Source organism: Phaenicophaeus curvirostris, chromosome 5 (genome assembly GCF_032191515.1).
Source record: "Phaenicophaeus curvirostris isolate KB17595 chromosome 5, BPBGC_Pcur_1.0, whole genome shotgun sequence".
Lineage (NCBI taxonomy): Eukaryota > Metazoa > Chordata > Aves > Cuculiformes > Cuculidae > Phaenicophaeus > Phaenicophaeus curvirostris.
Genome location: NC_091396.1, coordinates 66,570,403 through 66,589,388, shown reverse-complemented (window position 1 = coordinate 66,589,388; position 18,986 = coordinate 66,570,403). Strand labels below are relative to the sequence as shown.

Sequence of the window (18,986 nt, the reverse complement as noted above, 5' to 3'; positions counted from 1 at the left end):
AAGTTATTAAGCCTGGGTCAGCTGCTCCAACAGTTTACTCCGAACACCGCTGCCGCCTGCAGCGGGATTCCCGGGAGATCAGAGCACGGTGCACTCCAGAGAAGGCGACTTAACCTCAGAGACAGATTGAACAGGAGCCCTTTCCTCATGGGGGAAGGCTGGGGGAGGACAGGGGTGAGTTTCAAGAAAAGAATCAATAAGAAAAGAAAAAAAAGGCAACAGGCCAGACTGCTGGGAAGAAGTTCAAGATGTGGCAACAGGAGCTGCAGAAAGGGACAAGCAAAACCATGAAGACCACCCACACCCCCTCCCCATTATGCCCTAAACCCTTTATGATCTTAAGCTATCGATACCCTCTGTAAGACCCAGAACTGGAAAACCTAGGCAAGGCAGATGTATTTCCAGAAACATTAGCCTTCTCTCAAAGCCTTCTGACAACACGCACGGGGGGCTGTTCACCACTGAAATGGCAGTGCTGTTTTTTTAAAAAAACGAGTGTAATGGTCTTTTATTTCCACGGAAAAGGCACTAGTATCCACCCAAGTTCTGAAGACAAGTGACATAATTTACCTTAAGTTTTAAATATTTGTATATATATATAAAAAAAAAGAATCTGTGGAAATATGTACACAAAAGCACCTTGCTTCCGAAAGCAGAAGCAGATACATTCCACCAAGTCACCTCACTAGACAGTTGTCATGAGCTTCAGGGAGCCTGACCGAAAGCGGAGGATTTTCTTCTTGAGGTTATGGGAAGCTTTGATTTTGACAAAGGCCTTCGCCGCATTTTCATGCAGCTCCGGCGCCGTGACCGTTTGGATGGGGAGTGTCTGCACAAACTGAGACCAGATAAGGCCCCCACTTTCATCAGAGTCACTGGTGGTCGTGCTCTCCCCTACAAACTCCACCTCGCTCAGGCTCGACTCGCTGTCTCCAAAGCAGTTCGTTGTGTAGTTGCTCTGCTCATCCTCGCTCGTGTCCACCACCGTGGAATGGAACAAGGACTCGCACTCTGCCGAGTACTCCGAGTCGCTGGCCACGTAGGCGTAGGGGCTGACGTAGGGCAGGGGGACTTGCGAGTAGACCCCCACGCCTTCCCGACGGTTCCTCCTCGCCCTCCGTAGAGCTTCCTCATAGGAAATCTCTGCCGACGACTTCCACCGGCGGTAGTCAGCCCGCTTGTGTTTAGGCTTGGCCACCACGACCTCTCGGCCGTGCCCGTGGGATCGGACGGTGGATTTGTGCAAGCCAGCCTGCCGACTCGGGAGCCCCGACTCCGGCTGCAAGCTGCTGCCTCTTTTCCCACGTGAGGAGGGCTTTTTCAGTTTCTTATTTGTATCCAACTCATCAGGAAAACGGCACTTCTTGCCAACCGGCTTGGCTTTCTCCCGCAAAGCCTGCGAACTGTTTTCCAGCCCACTGGCAAGGTGGGATCTGTGTTTCAGTGCAGAGCTTTTCAAAATCTTGACGTTTCGGGTGCCTTTGTGGAGCTTCACGCTTTGCTGCTGGGCAGGTATGTACTGGGCGTTCACCATCAACCCATCATCCAGGCTCTGGGAGGAAGAGCCCTCGCTTTTGAAATCCAGCGCGGGCCTCTCCTCGACAGCAGGCGACGAGGAACGAGCAGCCTGCAAGTTGCTCTTCAACAGTATTTTTTTGGGAGGCTGGCTGACCCTGTTCTCTGGCTGCAGCACCACACGCTTCCCTGGGCTCTCTTTGGGGGACGCGGCAAAGACCTGGCCGCTCTCCTTGGGGGCGTCCCCCGTCGCGGCCGCTGCGTTGTGGTTGAACTCCGTAGGTGCTGGTTTGACGTTGCGTGGCAGATGCTTGCTCTGAAGTTCACTCGCTGTGCCAGGCGGGAGAGCCGCTGGCAAAGGTGCCTTCCTACTCTCCAGCTGCTCGGCAGCCGGCTCCCTCGGCCTCTGCTTTAACGGGGAAGGTGCCATGTGGTCCAGAGTAGTGGTCCCACCAGAAGGCAAGGAGGCTTGCTTGGAGCTCTTCAGGCTCACCACGTTACTGTGAGCCACCACCCCTACAGGCTGCCTGACGCACATGCTTCCGTGCCTCAAGATCCCTTTGGTGGGATCAGCATTGAGACTTGTCCTGGGTTTGTTAGTCCTTACCGCATGAGTCTTTTTCTGAACCAGGCTTAGGATGTAACCATCTATCCTCTTGCTGGTGGAAGGGCACGGGGCGGGCCAGGAGTCTTGCGGGAGAAAGGTGTTGGTGGATTTTCCCGAGTCCGTCTCAGATCCAGCGCAAACGTCACTGATATCGCAACCAAGCCTCTCCTCTTCTCGTTGGGGGTTTTCAGTCACGGGGAGAAGAAACATGGGACTCTGCACAGCTACCGCGTGGAGTGGGCTGGGGTACCGATAGACGTCATTCCCATTTTTAGACACCAGATCGCACTGGTACTTTGGATGCACATCTGCAACGACATCGAGGGAATTTGAGTGCGGTGTGGACAAAGAGCGACAGACAGAGCCTGTGGTCTGGTCCTCATGCTGGCCTTCCTTATTATAGTCCATCCAGCCTATGAGATCTGAAAGGCATTTTAGAATGAGTTTAGAGAGCCTGATGGGGACACTTCTGCTACTTTTTTTCACGTGCCGCCAAGGACACCGGCCCCATCTATACCTAGGATGTAAGGTTTTAACTCCAGCAGTGCTGTTCAAGCAGCAGAAACCTTGCAACCAGGGAAACCACTCAAGCAATAGGAAAGTAGCACTATCCTTCTTTGGTTCTCTTTGTAACCGATGTAGGATTTGCTGCAATATGACTACATGGTCAAAAATCACAGCCCTAATGAGAACATTTACTTTGGTTTCAAACCGGTGCCAAGAGCTTCCTATTTTACTTCCAAGCCACACAGAAGCCTGTAAGGGTTTCTTCTGTTTATATGCTGCACAGGCACGGCTAAAACTCACTGTGGGCCTCGGCCCATATGAATTTTAGATTTTACTTTGCTAAATCCAAACATAATAAATACAGACGGGATCCCAATGAATTCTTTTAGCTTATTGTCACATCTCCCTTCCGCACTTTTTCAAGTATTATCTTGGGTCAAAAAAAAAGTCCAGATTTAATTTTGTTGCTGTTGTTATTATCCTTCTCACTATTATTATAATCATAATTATTTTATAATTATAATAATGCTAATAAAAATAACATTTGCTCCTTTTGAGTAATAAAAGGGCTAAAGAATGGGAAGCAAGCTCATCTTTCCATACAAGTACAATGAGTGCAGGTCAATCCAGCTGACATCCTAGCCTTGGCTCTGCAAAGAGAGTTCTGTAAGAGAAATCCAGTGCATTTCAGGATGCATGAGTCAGATTTAATAGCTAAGGCACTTACTTGGGAGGTAAGCAACCTTAGGAGCAGGTCTCCAATCCAAGCACCTAAGATTATTATTTTCTTAAGCTTACTTTAGCCTCATCTTCATGGGTAGGGGTACAATCTCAATAATCCTTCCAGATCACTGCCAGTCCTGTTTTCTACCCTTGGGCTAGCAACTTCAGCCAGGGTACTCTAATTTGAATGCTCAGTGCTCACCAGTTATCTACATCTTATTTCAAAAGAGTTCTCATAGACTTTGATGGAATTAGCTGATAGTGATGATGTTCCTGTGTGGGCAGGAGAGGAAAAATAGGGAAGTCAGGAGCAGGAACTCCCTCCAGATCACCTTGCAGTTTTCCCACATTTCCTAAATTCTGTATCAGACACAGGAAACGTTGCCAAAAAGACTTCTTTGGCACATGCCAGTTTGTGAAATTTCAGCCCTAAAAGTGAGACAGTATGAGTAATGAGAGTTTTAGGTTTTCATTATGTATACAGAAAAGAAAAAGCAATGCAACCTGCTCAAAGCCTTGTGTACATTTTTCTTTTTAGGTATGGCTGATGAAGATCACATATACCTTACAACAGGGAGCATTAAATTACCTCAAGCTGCTCAAAGGATAACTTAGAGGACTTCTCAGCATCCCAGAATGAATGTATCCCAGGCTGTACTTTCCCACTTCAGAGTTAGAAGAACGTGAATTATTTTGTCCTTGATTCACAACAAATCACTAAAAGTTAACCTTAAAGAGCAGAATGGAAATTGGAAATACTTTGGTTAGAAGCATACTCCACAACCCAGAATCATCTAAGGCTTTTGAATGAGTATGTCTGCAACCAATAACACTTCAACACAAAAGTCCTACTGAAGTGTCCTTTCTGGACCACAGATGGAGGAGGTCTTCCTGTTTAACCATCCCACAAATAAAGGCTTGTACACAGCCTAGTGTGAAAGAAAATTCAGCATCTCTCTGCCAAAATACTTTCTCCCCATCCATGACGTCTCTTTGTCTACACCACATAAAAGCAGGACACAGTGAGACCGCATTGCTCTCTACAACTACCTAAAAGGAGGTGGCAGCAGGTGCTGTTCTCTTCTCCCAAGTAACAAGAGAGAGGACAAGAGGAAGTGGCCTCAAGTTGCACCAGGGGAGGTTTAGATTGGATAGTAGGAAAAACTTCTTTACCAAAAGAGCAGCGAAGCATTGGAACAGGCTCCCCAGGGCAGTGGTGGAGTCACCATCCCAGGTGGCATTCAAAAAACATGTAGATGTGGCGCTTCGGGACATCATTTAGTAGGCATGGTGGTGCTGGGCTGATGGTTGGACCTGATGATCTTAGAGGTCTCTTCCAACCTTAATGATTCTGTGACTCTACGACACACTTCAGCGCGGTCACCCAGAGGCCAAGGCCCATCAGAACCGACAAAATAATTGCTACAAATAGACTGATGTGTGCCCTGACCTCCTAAAACCTGGAAGTTAGCTCCTTGCTCTGTTACCTTAATGAGGACATGGCTGTTCGGGTATATTTGCATTATTGCTCTTTAGGATAAATGGTTTTCTAAAGAAAACTATAATAAACTAGCCGACTAACAGGTTTAAGTGTATAGGTACCACTGCCCTCTACTGGGTAGAGCAGCTGCCTCTTTTACTTGTTATTTTCGTGTGTTTAGGGTGACATATTCACATCCAAGGCTGGACTAGTGGAGGGCACACAGTCCTCCCTCATGACCCATGAACGTGATAGGCACTGGAATCTTTTCAGAGCAAAATGCATCAAATGAAAGGAAGAAGGGCTAATCCAACCCAGATACTCCTGAGGCAGTATTTCCAAAGCCAAAGCCACCTCCTGGAGTATGATGTATTCGACCTGCTTTTACTATACCTGCAGATTTAGGGCGTCCATCTGAGATATTCAGTGTTGCCTCCAAAGGGCTGCAAAAGCAAGTGCTAGAATGGCAACTGGATAAACACTCACTGAAGACAGAGTTAGACGAATTGGAGAGAGATCCAGAAGCTCCATCACTCAGCTCATAAAACCCTATAAAAATAAGAATTTGGATTTATGTTAGTTATGTCTACAGAGTCACCATTTGTGTCCCAAGAAAGGCAGTCAAGCTCGTGTTTATGTTGGCTTCTGCGTGGCAATTAATTATGGGACTTCATTCAGTCACCCAAAAACCAGTGCACAACTTAGTAACATCCTTATTGCTATGAAAGATGTTATTTAAAAGTAAAGCACTTAAAAGTAAAAAAGAACTTTACTTAGCATATGACATTTTGAACTTTTTTTAACGTTTACAGTGGCTGAGAGGTTAACTTTTACAGTGGCTTTCAGATTTTAACAAGAAGGATCCAGGCTGTGTTTGACAACCTGCTCATTTAATAGTGTATAAACTTCCAAGACACACTCTCCAGATATCAGTTGACTACAACATTTTTACCAAGTGTTGGGCCCAATGCTATCCATTATTTTCATTGAAGTTCTGGAGATAAAAATAATATTGGTGGATGACATGAAAGAAGGAAAATGGTAAATAATGTGCAGACGCAGAAAATTTTATTTTCTGGTAAACTGGGACTACTCAACAAAAACATGACATACCATAATGAAAATTTAAATCGTAGTTAGGAATAAGGAATGCAGGGCAAAACTACAGAATGGGGATGCATCCTGGAAAACAATAATCCTGAAAAAGACTTAGTCAGCGTGGAAAAGCCGCTCAATCAAGCTTAATGATATGGCAAAAATAGATAATGAGATCGTTGGATGTACAAAGAGACTAATGAATAGCAGTAGGGAAATGACTTCAGCAGTCTATGCAGCACTGGTAAGAAAGACGTTGGAACAGTGTACCTAGTCCTTGACTCCAGTAAAGCTGAAAAAATTGGAAAATGGCCATAAAGCTATTTAAGGGCTTGGAAAAATGCCTTAAATCAAGTAACTTAATGAACTTGACCTGTTTAGCTCATCAGAAAAGGTCAGGAATAATACTGTAGAGCACCTCCAAGAGGAGAAAAAGTTAGGTCCTAAAACAGACCTTAGACTATGGGAGAAAAACATAGAAAAATGGGCACTGGAACAAGTCAAATTCAGATTAGAAATTAGCAATGGTTTTAATGATTGCACGTTGGTGGATTTTCCACTTTTCTGTATCTTCAGAACAGGTCTAGATGCCTCTAGAAAAGATTCCCCATAGTTAAATACCACTTACTGGCTTCAACGCAGTTAGAACGGGATGAAATTCAACATACGTGGGATCAAATTGTTTGATTCAATTTTCCCTTCTGGCTCTAAGAACAATTTGACATCATTCTCCTGCTGGTGGTGCTTCCTTTCACCATTTTTCCTGCAGCTTCCTTCCTAATATCCAGGTGAATTAGAACTTTTTGAACTCATTTGTGGGCGGCCTTGAAAAAAAATGCCCCGAACACAAAAAATCCAATTAAGCTTGAAATGCTTCTCTGAACGCGTTGTCTACAAACAGAACCCTTTCCAGTGGTAGGCGAGCTTTGCTAGTAGGCATTAATTATCAGAGTGTGAATGTGCTATAGATATTTACTGTTGTAGTACTGGGAGCTACAGCCAGGTACCAAGGAAGGCTTGATTTTCATGAATATTGGCCCTACCTGAACTTGGACGACTGTCTGTCTCAAGGTGTTCATCTGTCGTTTTTTCCACATCCAGGCGGAGGTCGCTTATTTGCTTATCTAGCTCTTGCAACTGATTTAGTAGGCCGGCATCCCTCCTCCTCAAGCAGTTCTGGAAAGCAAGATGACAAACAAGCTGTAACACAGCTGGAACAACAAAGCTGTGTTGTATGATATGGCCAAGCCGGACCTGTGCACATGAAATGGCCTCAAGTTCTGCCAGGGGATATTTAGGATGGACATTAGGAAAAAATTCTTCATGGAAAGGGTCATTGGGCACTGGCAGAGGCTGCCCAGGGAGGGGGTTGAGTCACCTTCCCTGGAGATGTTTAAGGGACGGGTGGACGAGGTGCTGAGGGACATGGTTTAGTGTTTGATAGGAATGGTCGGACTCGATGATCCAGTGGGTCTCTTCCAACCTGGTGGTTCTATGATTCTATGAAATGAGCTGTTTCGGTGAAAGGGCAGCTTTGCCCGCGTAATAGGGGACAGTCACCACCACAGTGATGTTGGTCAAAGAGCACATCTGCTCATACAATGGGACGAAATAGCTCTGCCAACAAGTGCCTGTCGTGTGGGAACCACCTTGTTCTGCTGCTCATCGTGAGCATCGTCTACCATATAGACGGCAAGATTCCCAGGGCCAGGATCATGGCCCTTCTATTAGTTCTGCAGTGCAGCAGGAAGGAAGAGCAATTCTTCCTCTTCTCCCATTATGATTGTATAAAAATTGCTGTGAGATGAATTTATGAAGGTAACTTGATGGCATAAAACAAGCAATAAGAAATTATTTCGTAAGGCACTCATTAACCTGCGGTCAACGCAATCAGTCTCCCTGTGTGTGTTAAAATGTTGCTTATCCATCATCTGTTCAGCTTCATACCCTTTAATTGTTCTGGCTTGGGGGAAAGTGGGAGATGCAGGAGGAAGGTTTATCTCTTTTTTTCACCTGCATCTCTTGATTGGTGCCCAGCGGTGCTCTGATACGCTCATCGCAGAGTTCTGATGCTCATAACTGGACTAGTTCTAAACCCATTAAATCCAGGACAACCTTTCCCCTAAGGTGGCCCAGTCCTTGGGCAAAGGGAAAGCAAACGCTAATTGTATTAGCCAAGCTGCTTGAAGATGTGCTTGGCACGTAACACCATCCGTGGAGAACTAAAGGGGCAATCCCACGTCTTCTCCCACATTTCTGACAGGAGCCAGGAGCTGGCTGGAAGCCAGACTGACAGAGGTTAAGCTCACTGCGCCACCAGAGTCCCCCCCTCCCCCAGCGAGCACTGCATCTGCTTCCAATCTGCAATGTCAAGTGCACAAATTAAAGTGCTACCACAAATCCCAGGGTTTTATTTTGGGGAGGGGGAAGTTTTGACTAACGATTCCTTGGTCCTTCATAGAATCATAGAATCATAGAATCACCAGGTTGGAAGAGACCCACTGGATCATCGAGTCCAACCATTCCTATCAAACACTAAACCATGTCCCTCAGTGCCTCATCCACCCGTCCCTTAAACCCCTCCAGGGAAGGTGACTCAATCCCCTCCCTGTGCAGCCTCTGCCAATGCCCAGTGACCCTTTCTGTGAAAATTTTTTTCCTGATGTCCAGCCTAAACCTCCCCTGGTGGAGCTTAAGGCCATTCCCTCTTGTCCTGTCCCCTGTCACTTGATAGAGGAGCCCAGCTCCCTCCTCTCCACAGCGTCCTTTCAGGTAGGTAGTTGGGCAGCCATCCCCCTTCTCAGCAGCAAAATGATTTATTTTTATCTTTTAGAGAAGGAAGTAATCCTAAATTAACAGCATCAAAAGGCTTACAAGAAAAAAAAAAAAGAGGGGGGAGGAAGGGAAGGGGAGAATAAGAAATCAGACAAATACATCATACGATCCAACTTCTCCTTGGGTGAAAGCGAATGCTGAGCCGTGCACAAAGACCACGGGGCGCAGCTGTACGTTATTTTCATTGAAAAATGATCTGCCACTTCATGCCGCCCTCCGTTCCCTTCCCACACCAGCTACAAAGTGCATCCTTCCACAAAAGGATCCCTCCCTTATTTTAAGGGACCTGATCCTGCTGGTGCCCGAGCGCTCGCTCCCTCCTCTCGGGGCTGGGACCCAGGAGCTCGCTCCCAACTTCCATTCATGGCAACGGCAGCTCCGGTCTTGCCTTGAATGGAAATTGGATCGCCGGCTCTGGACACCGAAGGGGAACAGCGCAGCCACGGGCAAACCGGCCTCACAAATCCCTCTGCCCCCGACTCATCATCCCCGGCAGCCGGGACGCTGTGACAGCGGCGGGGCTGGCATCCCTCGAGGAGCTGCCACCGCCGCACGGGGACCGCGGCAGGAGCCTGCATCTCCGGTGGTACCCGCCTGCATCCCCGGGGAGAGGAGCCTGTACCCCCGGTGGTACCTGCCTGCATCCCTGGGGAGAGGAGCCTGCATCCCCGGGGAGAGGAGCCTGCATCCCCGGGGTCAAGAACCCGCATCCCCGGTCGTGCCTGCCTGCATCCCCGGGGAGAGGAGCCTGTACCCCCGGTGGTACCTGCCTGCATCCCTGGGGAGAGGAGCCTGCATCCCAGGGGTCAAGAGCCCGCATCCCCGGGGTCAAGAGCCCGCATCCCCGGTCGTGCCTGCCTGCATCCCCGGGGAGAGAAGCCTGCATCCCCGGGGTCAAAAGCCCGCACCCCCGGTGGTACCTGCCTGCATCCCTGGGGAGAGGAGCCTGCATCCCCGGGGTCAAGAGCCCGCATCCCCGGTCGTGCCTGCCTGCATCCCCGGGGAGAGGAGCCTGCATCCTCGGGGAGAGGAGTCTGCACCCCCGGTGGTACCTGCCTGCATCCCTGGGGAGAGGAGCCCGCATCCCTGGGGAGAGGTGCCTGCATCCCTAGGATCAGGAGCCCGCATCCCCGGTGGTACCCGCCTGCATCCCTAGTGATACGCGCCTGCATCCCTGGGGGAGAGGAGCCCGCATCCCCGGTGGTACCCGCCTGCATCCCCGGGGGAGAGGAGCCCGCATCCCCGGTGGTACCCGCACACATCCCCGGTGGTACCCGCCCGCATCCCCGGTGGTACCCGCACACATCCCCGGTCCTACCCGCCCGCATCCCCGGCGAGAGGAATCGGCACCCCCGGGGATGGGAGCCCGCATCCCGCCGCCGCCGCCCTCTCCCGCATCCGCGGGGCCACCCCCGCCTCCCCCTCGCCCCTCGCTCACCAGCTGCCTCCTCAGGAGCAGGATGTTCTCCTCCAGGAACTTCTCCTCCAGGCTGCGCGGCGCCGGCCCCTCTCCCACCGCCTCCCCGCGCCCTCCCTGCGCCCCGGGCGCGGCTCCCGGCGGCCGCCGCAGCAGGAGGCTCTTCACCAGCAGCTCCTGCCGCTGCCTGAGGTATTCCAGCTCGCCCAGCCCGGCGAGCGTGGCTTCCAGCCGCTCCCGGGTGCGCTGCCGCTCCGCCTCCGCTTCGCCCTTGTCCCTCCAGCGGGCGTCGGGCGGCGCGGAGGCGGCGGGGCTCGACTTCATGGCCGGGAACGGGGCTGCCCGGGCCCTCGCCGAGCGATCCCCGCCGCCGCCGCTCGCGAATGGGGCTGCGGGGCGCCCGGCTCCCTCCCCGCCTGCCGCCGCCCCGCGACCGCCCAGCGCCGCCTCCCCTCCCATCCCTCCTCCTCCTCCTTCTCCTCCTCCTCCTCCTCCCCGCCCCGGCACCCGCGGCCGGTGGGGACTGTCCGGTTGGGGAATCCTCACCGAGTGGGAGCTTGAGGCCGTGTCCTCTCATCCTGTCCCCTGGCACTTGGGAGAAGAGCCCAGCTCCTTCCTCTCCGCAACCTCCTTTCAGGGAGTTGGAGAGAGCAATGAGGTCTCCCCTCAGCCTCCTCTTCTCCAGGATGTCCCTGCCCGCGGCTGGGGGGTTGGAACGAGGTGGTCTTCTAGGTCCCTTCCAACCCGGACTCGTGTATGAGTCTATAAGAAAGAGATGGAGATGATGGAGCGGCTCCAGAGGAGGATACAAAGATGATCCGAGGGCTGGAGCACCTCTGCTACAAGAACAGGCTGAGGGAGTTGGGGTTGTTCAGCCTGGAGAAGAGAAGGCTTCGAGGAGACCTTATAGCGACCTTCCAGTATAGTGACCTTCCAGTATAGTGACCTCCCAGTACCTGAAGGGGCTACAAGAAAGCTGGGGAGAGACTGTTCACCAAGGCTTGGAGTGACAGGACACGGTGCAATGGGTATAAACTGGAGAGGGGCAGATTTAGACTCGACACGAGGAAGAATTTCTTCACCATGAGGGTGGTGAGGCACAGACCCAGGTTGCTCCAGGAATTGTGGCTGCCCCATCCCTGGAGGTGTTCAAGGCCAGACTGGATGGGGCTTTGACAAGCCTGGTCTGGTGGGAGGTGTCCCTGCCCATGGCAGGGGAATTGGAAGTGGATGATCTTTAAGGTCCCTTCCGACCCAAACTGTTCTATGATGAGAGGGAATGGCCTCAAGCTCCACCAGGGGAGGTTCAGGCTGAACAATAGGAAAAATTTTTTCACAGAAAGGGTCATTGGGCACTGGCAGAGGCTGCCCAGGGAGGGGGTTGAGTCACCTTCCCTGGAGGGGTTTAAGGGACAGGTGGACGAGGTGCTGAGGGACATGGGTTAGTGTTTGATAGGAATGGTTGGATTTGATGATCCGGTGGGTCTTTTCCAGCCTGGTAATTCTATGATTCTACGACTTCTGGAGCAACACACGGTATCCGTCGGTAGCACATTAGCATGTTTATACAGCTCCACACTTCCAAAAGAGGAGCGTAAATGATTGTAGAATCATGGGATCATTAAGGTTGGAAAAGACCTCCGAGATCGAGTCCAGCCGTCAGCCCACCACCACCATACCTAATAAACCATGTCCTGAAGTGCCATGGTTACATGGTTTTTGAACACCTCCAGGGCTGGCGACTCTATCACTTCCCTGAGCAGCCTGTTCCAATGCTTCACCACTCTTTCAATACATAAATGTTTCCTCGTATCCAACCTAAACTTCCTCTGCCACAAGTTGAGGCCATTTCCTCTCATAGAATCATAAAATCATTAAGGTTGGAGAAGACGTCTAAGATCATCAAGTCCAAGTGTCAACACAATACCAACATGCCTGCTAAACCATACCCTGAAGCACCCTATTCACGCATTTTCTGAACACCTTTTCCAAACACCTTTTCTCTCATCCTATCACTAGTTACCTGGGAGAGGAGACCAACACCCACCTCAGTACAATTTCCTTAAATGATGCTACGGTCCTTCCCTCTTTCCATATTCCCTCTGAATGGAGCTTTTTGCTGCAGGGTTTCCTGCTACTGGAGACGAATCATCCTGGAATGAAGGCTTGAGAGTGTAAGGAGACAGTAGGGAAAAGCACGAGGCAGAGGAGAACGTGGGCAGGGTCCATCAAAGCACCAGCGAGGTGCTGCTTCCAAGCCCGTTTGAGTCAACCAGCCAAAAAAATCCATAATGAACTTTGTAATAGCACGTAGACTAATTGCAGCAAGGGCTCTGCAATTAGGTTTTCAATGGGCACATGGGAAAGGAGGGGGGAAGAATGCAGATGCTGAATTAAAAAAGAACATATGTTAGTACTGAAAAAGAGCAAAAATTGAGATCCAGACGTGTTTTGAATGGAAAAGGGAGAAGAAAGTACTGAGGGAGCCTTCGTAATATGGGGTTGGTTTGGAAAGATTTCCTGCTCTCCCTCTGTTCATCAGAAGATTATGAGTGTTTGCGGTACTGAAAGGTCTCAGAAGAAGCTCCTCTCCCCATTCGATGCTGTTTGCAGTAGGCGCTATATTACGGTGCTGTGCTGTACACCTGCTTCATCCTTTGTGGGTGTTGGTCCTTGTTCCAAGAGCATGTAAATAATATGCATCATCACTTCACAGCCTTCCTAAACCAATGTAAGTGCTTCCTAGAAGGGAAATCCATTTTCCTCCTGCAGCTTCTAACCAGCCCTTGGTCCCTCCCCACCTGTGAGGCCACACACATCAGCTCAGAGGATGGTTAAAGCAACTAACTCCATTTCTTGTTGCTTTTGATCTTTTCCAAGAGCTGGCTCATCACACAGCCGTGTCAGCCTGGCACAGTTATCTTATTCTGGGTTAGGAGTGCCTTTTTGAACCAACTCTTTAGATGTTTCTCATTCACTATGCTGCGATTCACACCACGGAGGGATTTGAGAACAAATGAACTTTTTGGGGGGTTAAAACAAAAGCAGAAGAAGGGAGCACACCTACTGCATTCCAAACACAGATGGATGTTCATTAATAGACATTCACCCTGGAGGATGAGAACACGATTAGCCCAAAGCGACACCCTTGGAATACAAACAGCATGGATGGCAGGTCCTCAGTACAGCCACACTGCCGTAAATTCAGTAAATTCATGCCTGCTGTGCTCTCCTAGCTGCTGATGGAGATGTAGATGTCAGAGAAGGCAGGGCTGCTTCTTTGGGGAGCAATGTCACTCTTGCCAGATTCAAGAGACCATGAAATTTCAGCCATAGAGAGAATTGACAAACACTGAAAGGACAAGGGATGCCCCAAGGGCAAAGGATTGACCGAGGTTGCTAAGCAAAACTGGAAATAAAACCCAAGTCCCATACTGGACCACTATCTCTCTATTTATTTCATGTGTCTGTGCCCAGAAATAGGTCTGATCCTTGTCACACAACCTATAAGACACCACTGCTGACTTAAAAACCCACTCCATGGGTTTCTCTCCGGCGCGGAGCTTGGCACGCAGCACCCTCTGAGCATGTTTATGCTGAAAGCTCTGTTGCAATGCAGAGCTACTTTCCCCAGTGGGTACCAGAAGCTCTCCAGATATGGAAGCAGAGAGCTCCCACATTTTCCTTCACCCTTTTAAGCCAGATTTTGCATGCAGCTCTCTACCCTGTATGCCTTTGTACACAAAGCTTCATGCAATATTTATGTAAACCTATTTCAACTGTTTCTGTGCTGTTGTGCAAAGCAGACGTTGCTTCAAAAATAAATTATGGTGTTAAATAAAATCTGCCTTTAATGTGCAGATTTATTTATTTTGCCACTTATCATTTGGTAGATTTTTGGTCTGGTTCTCCCCTCCTCAAATCACCGCTTCGTCTCTGAAATCTATAAGATGCTGCCAGTCTCCTGTGCTCCCTGCTGACATTTCTGTGTTCATCCTTCGCAGAGCATCAGTTCCAGGAAGGAAAAGAAACAAGAGCTGCCAAAACAGTCAACTGCCTACATCACGTGGAGAGAAGAAAGCATCTTCTACTGAATCAGACTCACTGCGCAGCTAGGATCAGCAAAGAGGAAAGGAAAGGGAATCTGAAGAAGAGGAACTCAGATTTCACTCCAGAGATGAAGGAATAATAAGGTGACAGAGTAGCAGTGGAAATTAGGAGGCTGGGCAGCATGGGAGAAGGAGGTGTGCAAGTGAGCAGCCAGCAAGAAGTGTCAAATTGTGTGAATAACAGAATGAAAACCAGCTGTGACCTGAGACACCATGAGGGTACGACCATGGAAGATTATTCAAGAGCAAGGATGCAGCTCAGCAGAGTGTAGGTCATGGAGATAAGGGGAGGGAGAGCCTGGAAAGGAGGGGTGGGAAGGCAGCAGAAAGACCAAAAAGAATGAACATGAAATATAGCTCCTTTAATTTACTCAGGAAGATACTGCTCAGAAAACAACAAAATAAAGAATCCACAAGTAGCAAGAGGGAAATGTCTGGCCATAGGTGGTGGAATGCAGGTGAAAAACAGAACAGGAAAAGGACAATAAGGTGAGACAGTGGAGAAGGGGTGTCTTTGCTAGGTATCGTCCTCAAGTAAAACAAATATTTTAAGCACAGAAGGAACAAGAGCCTAAGACTGTTTTCTCCCCTCTCAGTTACACTGCAGTGGATCATCCCAGTGAGAAATTAGCCTGAGATAAGAGGGAGGCCCCCATCCCCAGATTTGCTCTGACTGGACAACCTTTGGAGGCCGCTATCTCAGTAAACCAAACATTTCAAAACTCTTAGCCAGGACTGTCACATGAAAAAAAAATATTTCCTAGTCCAAAACTCTCTTCCATTGCTGTCCTGGCTTGTGGCAACAGCTGAAGGACTTACGCTCCTTCGTAAAGCTGCTATTCCTTCACTGAGGCAGTCAGATGAAGTTCTCCAAAAACAAATAATCCCAGATTCCCCATCCTAAACTCGAATGTGGAAACTGCAAGGAGGGAGGCAGTGAGTAATCTGCAGGGAAGGAGAAGAGACAGTGATTGAGGAGCTCTGTTGCTAGGATGTTATGAGAGCTGTAATTCTGTCTGGTACAGAGGCGGTTATGAAATGGCTCATCTTTTATGATTATCCTGGCTAATCTCTTATGATTATGATTATTAAGTTGTAGAAATTATGTGTTCCCTTCACATTTCATATATAGGGACTAGAGAGATGGTCTCTGCCCCGCCGAGCTTACAAGAAAAGAAACAGCAGGTGCTGCAACTGGTAATATAAAAGGAGCCTGGAGAAAGTCGTGGTTGGTATGATGGGCAGTGAATGCAAAATGCATAGGCAAGGGGCAAGAATTTCTGACCACTATCTCACCATTCATTTCCTTCCCACAAGAAGTGAACCCCTACATCCTAATCTACACATTTGTCTTTCCCTCTTCCACCTCTGCTGATCATTAAATTCAGTTCGGGTTAAATGAGGCCAATTAACACTTCTTACTTTTCCTAGTTTTGTTTCTGACCAGTCACACTAAAATGAGTGCAGGAAATTGCAGAAAGTAGAGGAACATTGCAATTCCCTGTTTGTAAAATGAAAGCAGTTGCTTTCCTTGCTTATTGTAACACAACCCTTTGGAGGCAGGGTGATACGTTATCTGGAAACATCCATTTGGGGCCCATGCTTAAGACCCACAGCTGTTACTACGCCTCTGATACTTTATTTTAATCTCTTTTAATGTTAATTTTCTAAGTATTTCTTAATTGCAGTGGATAATATAATAGGGTATAAATCTTATCAGCAAATCAGACTGACATTGGTTTGCGTTATCATATTACCATGGTTACATTATTATTACAAGTGAACCTTGCACTCGTTACTAAGCACAAACAATTCTAGTAAATAACTTGAACTGAAGCAAAATATCTTGAACTGAAGCAAAGTATCCTGAACTGAAGCAAAATATCCTGGCAACGGTTCCATTTTTTATCAAACAAACCCAATTTCTCTGGGTGATAGGTAAATGCAGCATATCTATGATGCATTTTACTCTTGGATTCCTTCAGCCTGCATTTATTTCCTTGTACTTGTACAGCATTGAAGCATTTCCATGCTGTCAACAAGATGCAGAGGCCAAATTCCTTAAACATGGAATAGGGTCTTTAGCACAAAAGCATGATATTCAGATATTCAGGCACTACTCATTGCTCTCTACAACTGCCTGAAAGGAGGTTGTGGAGAGGAGGGAGCTGGGCTCTTCTCCCAAGTGACCGGGGACAGGACAGAGAGGGAATGTCCTCAAGCTCCACCAGGGGAGGGTCAGGCTGGACATTAGGGAAAAATTTTTCATGGAAAGGGTCATTGGGCACTGGCAGAGGCTGCCCAGGGAGAGGTTGAGTCACCTTCCCTGGAGGTGTTTAAGGCACAGGTGGATGAGGAGCTGAGGGGCATGGGTTAGTGTTTGATAGGAATGGTTGGACTCGATGATCCGGTGGGTCTCTTCCAACTTGGTGATTCTATGATTCTACCCCAGCCTGCCAAAACATTACCATGTTTGTATCATTACAGCAAAACCAGCTAGTGACTGCTACATCAGGAACCACTGACAACTCGATTAGATCCCTCAAAGGTCCAGTTTCTCCTTACTCTAACCTAATCCAGTCCCACCAAAAGACACAGTCCCACTAAAAGACACAGTCCCACTTTCCCTCACCCCCAATGCCACTGCCCATGCATCAGGTGAAGGCACAGACATTTCCCACGAGGTCACTGCAGCGACCTAACTCTCCTGAGCTGATGTACAAGAGGAGAACACACACTGGAACAGAGGAGGACGGTGATGCTGCCCCTTTCCCTGCTCCTGAATGTCAGTTTGGGCATTCCCTACATTTGGCTTTTCCTCTGTGGCGGATCAGCGTCCCATCAACTGTGCAGGAAAAAAGATCTCTACCCTGATCTGAGTTATAAAAAATAATCTCTTCTTTGCTTTTTGTTAACCAAAATATTTCAGCGATATCCTTTTAAGCATGAGCGGTTGCATTGGCACAACTGAGAAGGCACAGGAGGGAAGAGACAGGAGCAGGAAACCCTCCAGCAGAAAGCTCCATCCACAGGGAACGTGGAAGGAAGGACGGACTGTTTGCAAAACAAGAAGTCACCCAGGAGGCCATGGAAGAGGAGGCAGAAGACAGCTGCTTGTGGGGAAGTGACATTAGAGCTTCTCCAGACATTCCTGTCATGCATAGACATTCATTTCCTTTCTGCAGGCAGCAGCCCATCTGTTGAGTCAGGACGAGCACTGATTTTGAATCATCCGTTGCTGCCTCGTGGAGTGTTGGTCCCCAAGGCCGTGGAAAACCCACTTCTGCTTAGCAGAGGAGTCAGAGCAGTGCAGAATGTCCAGAGGACGGGTGAGCCCTGAGCCCAGCGAGGTATCACAGCGCTGCTCCAGCAATTCACGCACCCTACGTCAGGTATCAAACTGGGAAAGAAGATGCAGAGCTTGCTTCTAGTCTCTAGATTAGGGAAGATGAGAGAGACAATTGGATGGAAAGGGTGGAAAGGCGGGCAAGATCAGCTCTATTTTTACCTCTGTTTTAAGGATAAGAGAGGGTCTGATAAGGTGATCATTGGGAGGGGGAATATGGATCTAAACAAACTAATGTTACTTAGGATGTTCACAGCTGACAAGAAGCAGAGCTTCAAGCTACCCCGCTCCTTGCTCACTGAAGAAACTTTACCAGCATTTTAGCAAATCACCTAATACATCATGTCATAACGGCAACTGGTGGGGCTGCATTCCCACCCCAGGCTCATGGACACTGTTCAGATGAATTCAGAGCTGGACTACTCCAACTGACACTTTCTTGCTTGTTTTTTTTTCCCTTTTTCCCTCAACACAAGGCAGATGATGCCAGCTGAATTCTGCTGCAATTACTTTTGATTCATCCTTACAGAATCATCACGTCTGACTTGTACTGTGACTCCTTTTCTTCTCCTGGCCTGGGTTTCATATTTACTTTTAAAATATGCCTAAGCTTTTGTGACGTGGACATCTGCTCCGTTTAATGCCTTCTTGTACCCATGCTGCCAGTGTTCATCTCAGCACATCGGGCTGTGAACAGCCTGCACTAGCATGGCCTTTGCAGAAGAATATTTATTAAACTGTGAATAATGAGCCACTAGGAGAGGAAGAATAGGAATGATGGGTTTAAATCACAGCTTGAGGTTTGCACAGCCTGGTGAAAATTCCCAGCAGAAGGGAATGGAATGGCCTGAGGAGAAGAAAAGCTTCTTCATCATAAGATGTTGTTGACAAGAGGTTAGCCATGGATATGTCAGGATTGATAAAGACCATTCAAGGGACAACAATGCACTGAGCATGAGCTCAAGGTTTTCAGGTCCTGCATTGGTGTAGGCTCCAATCACAGCCAGTTCAGTAAAGAACGTCCATGCAGAGGCCAGACCCAGCTCTACCACTGGCTTCAGCACCCATCCTTGCTTAGGGGAAAGGAGGAGTCCCACCATACCTGTGCTTGTCTACAAAGAGATGTTTTCCTCCAGCCATCACCAATACCCCTGATGTAGCCTTCAGAGACCCACCCATGGCAGCTGCACAGAGGCTCCCTCATGTGCTGAGCTCTCCCTTGCTCCTTCACATTGCTAAGACCCTCTGCTCCCCCAGAAAAAAACCATCTGTGTTCCCATCTCAGCCCCGCATATCCAGTAGCCCAGCTCTCTGCCAAGAGGAAGGGATTAAGTACAGCAACAGCTCTCTTG

At 48.6% G+C, this 18,986-nt stretch overlaps 1 protein-coding gene across 4 annotated transcripts; it reads right to left on the bottom strand.

Annotated features, from left to right (window-relative positions):
• Positions 1 to 321: 321 nt before the first annotated feature.
• DACT1 (dishevelled binding antagonist of beta catenin 1) lies at positions 322 to 10,518 on the bottom strand. Of its 4 annotated transcripts, none has more exons than XM_069856793.1 (4): positions 10,201 to 10,518; positions 6,971 to 7,103; positions 5,226 to 5,381; positions 322 to 2,544 (listed from the first exon to the last, which is right to left on the bottom strand). In XM_069856793.1, the coding sequence occupies exons 1-4, from the start codon at positions 10,501 to 10,503 to the stop codon at positions 686 to 688; spliced, it is 2,451 nt and encodes an 816-aa protein (XP_069712894.1). In that variant the 5' UTR covers positions 10,504 to 10,518; the 3' UTR covers positions 322 to 685. The 4 variants fall into 4 exon arrangements, with proteins under 4 accessions (XP_069712894.1, XP_069712896.1, XP_069712895.1 ...); XM_069856795.1 differs by having other exon boundaries at positions 322 to 2,430; XM_069856794.1 differs by having other exon boundaries at positions 5,319 to 5,381.
• Positions 10,519 to 18,986: the final 8,468 nt, after the last annotated feature.

Excerpts from the sequence above, each read along its gene's own strand:
- DACT1 (XM_069856793.1), bottom strand. The coding sequence starts at position 10,503 with ATGAAGTCGAGCCCCGCCGCCTCCGCGCCGCCCGACGCCCGCTGGAGG. Across the intron at positions 7,104-10,200 it reads TGCTCCTGAGGAGGCAGCTG|AACTGCTTGAGGAGGAGGGA; the intron begins GTGAGCGAGGGG and ends CTTGCTTTCCAG. Across the intron at positions 5,382-6,970 it reads AGACAGTCGTCCAAGTTCAG|GGTTTTATGAGCTGAGTGAT; the intron begins GTAGGGCCAATA and ends TTATTTTTATAG.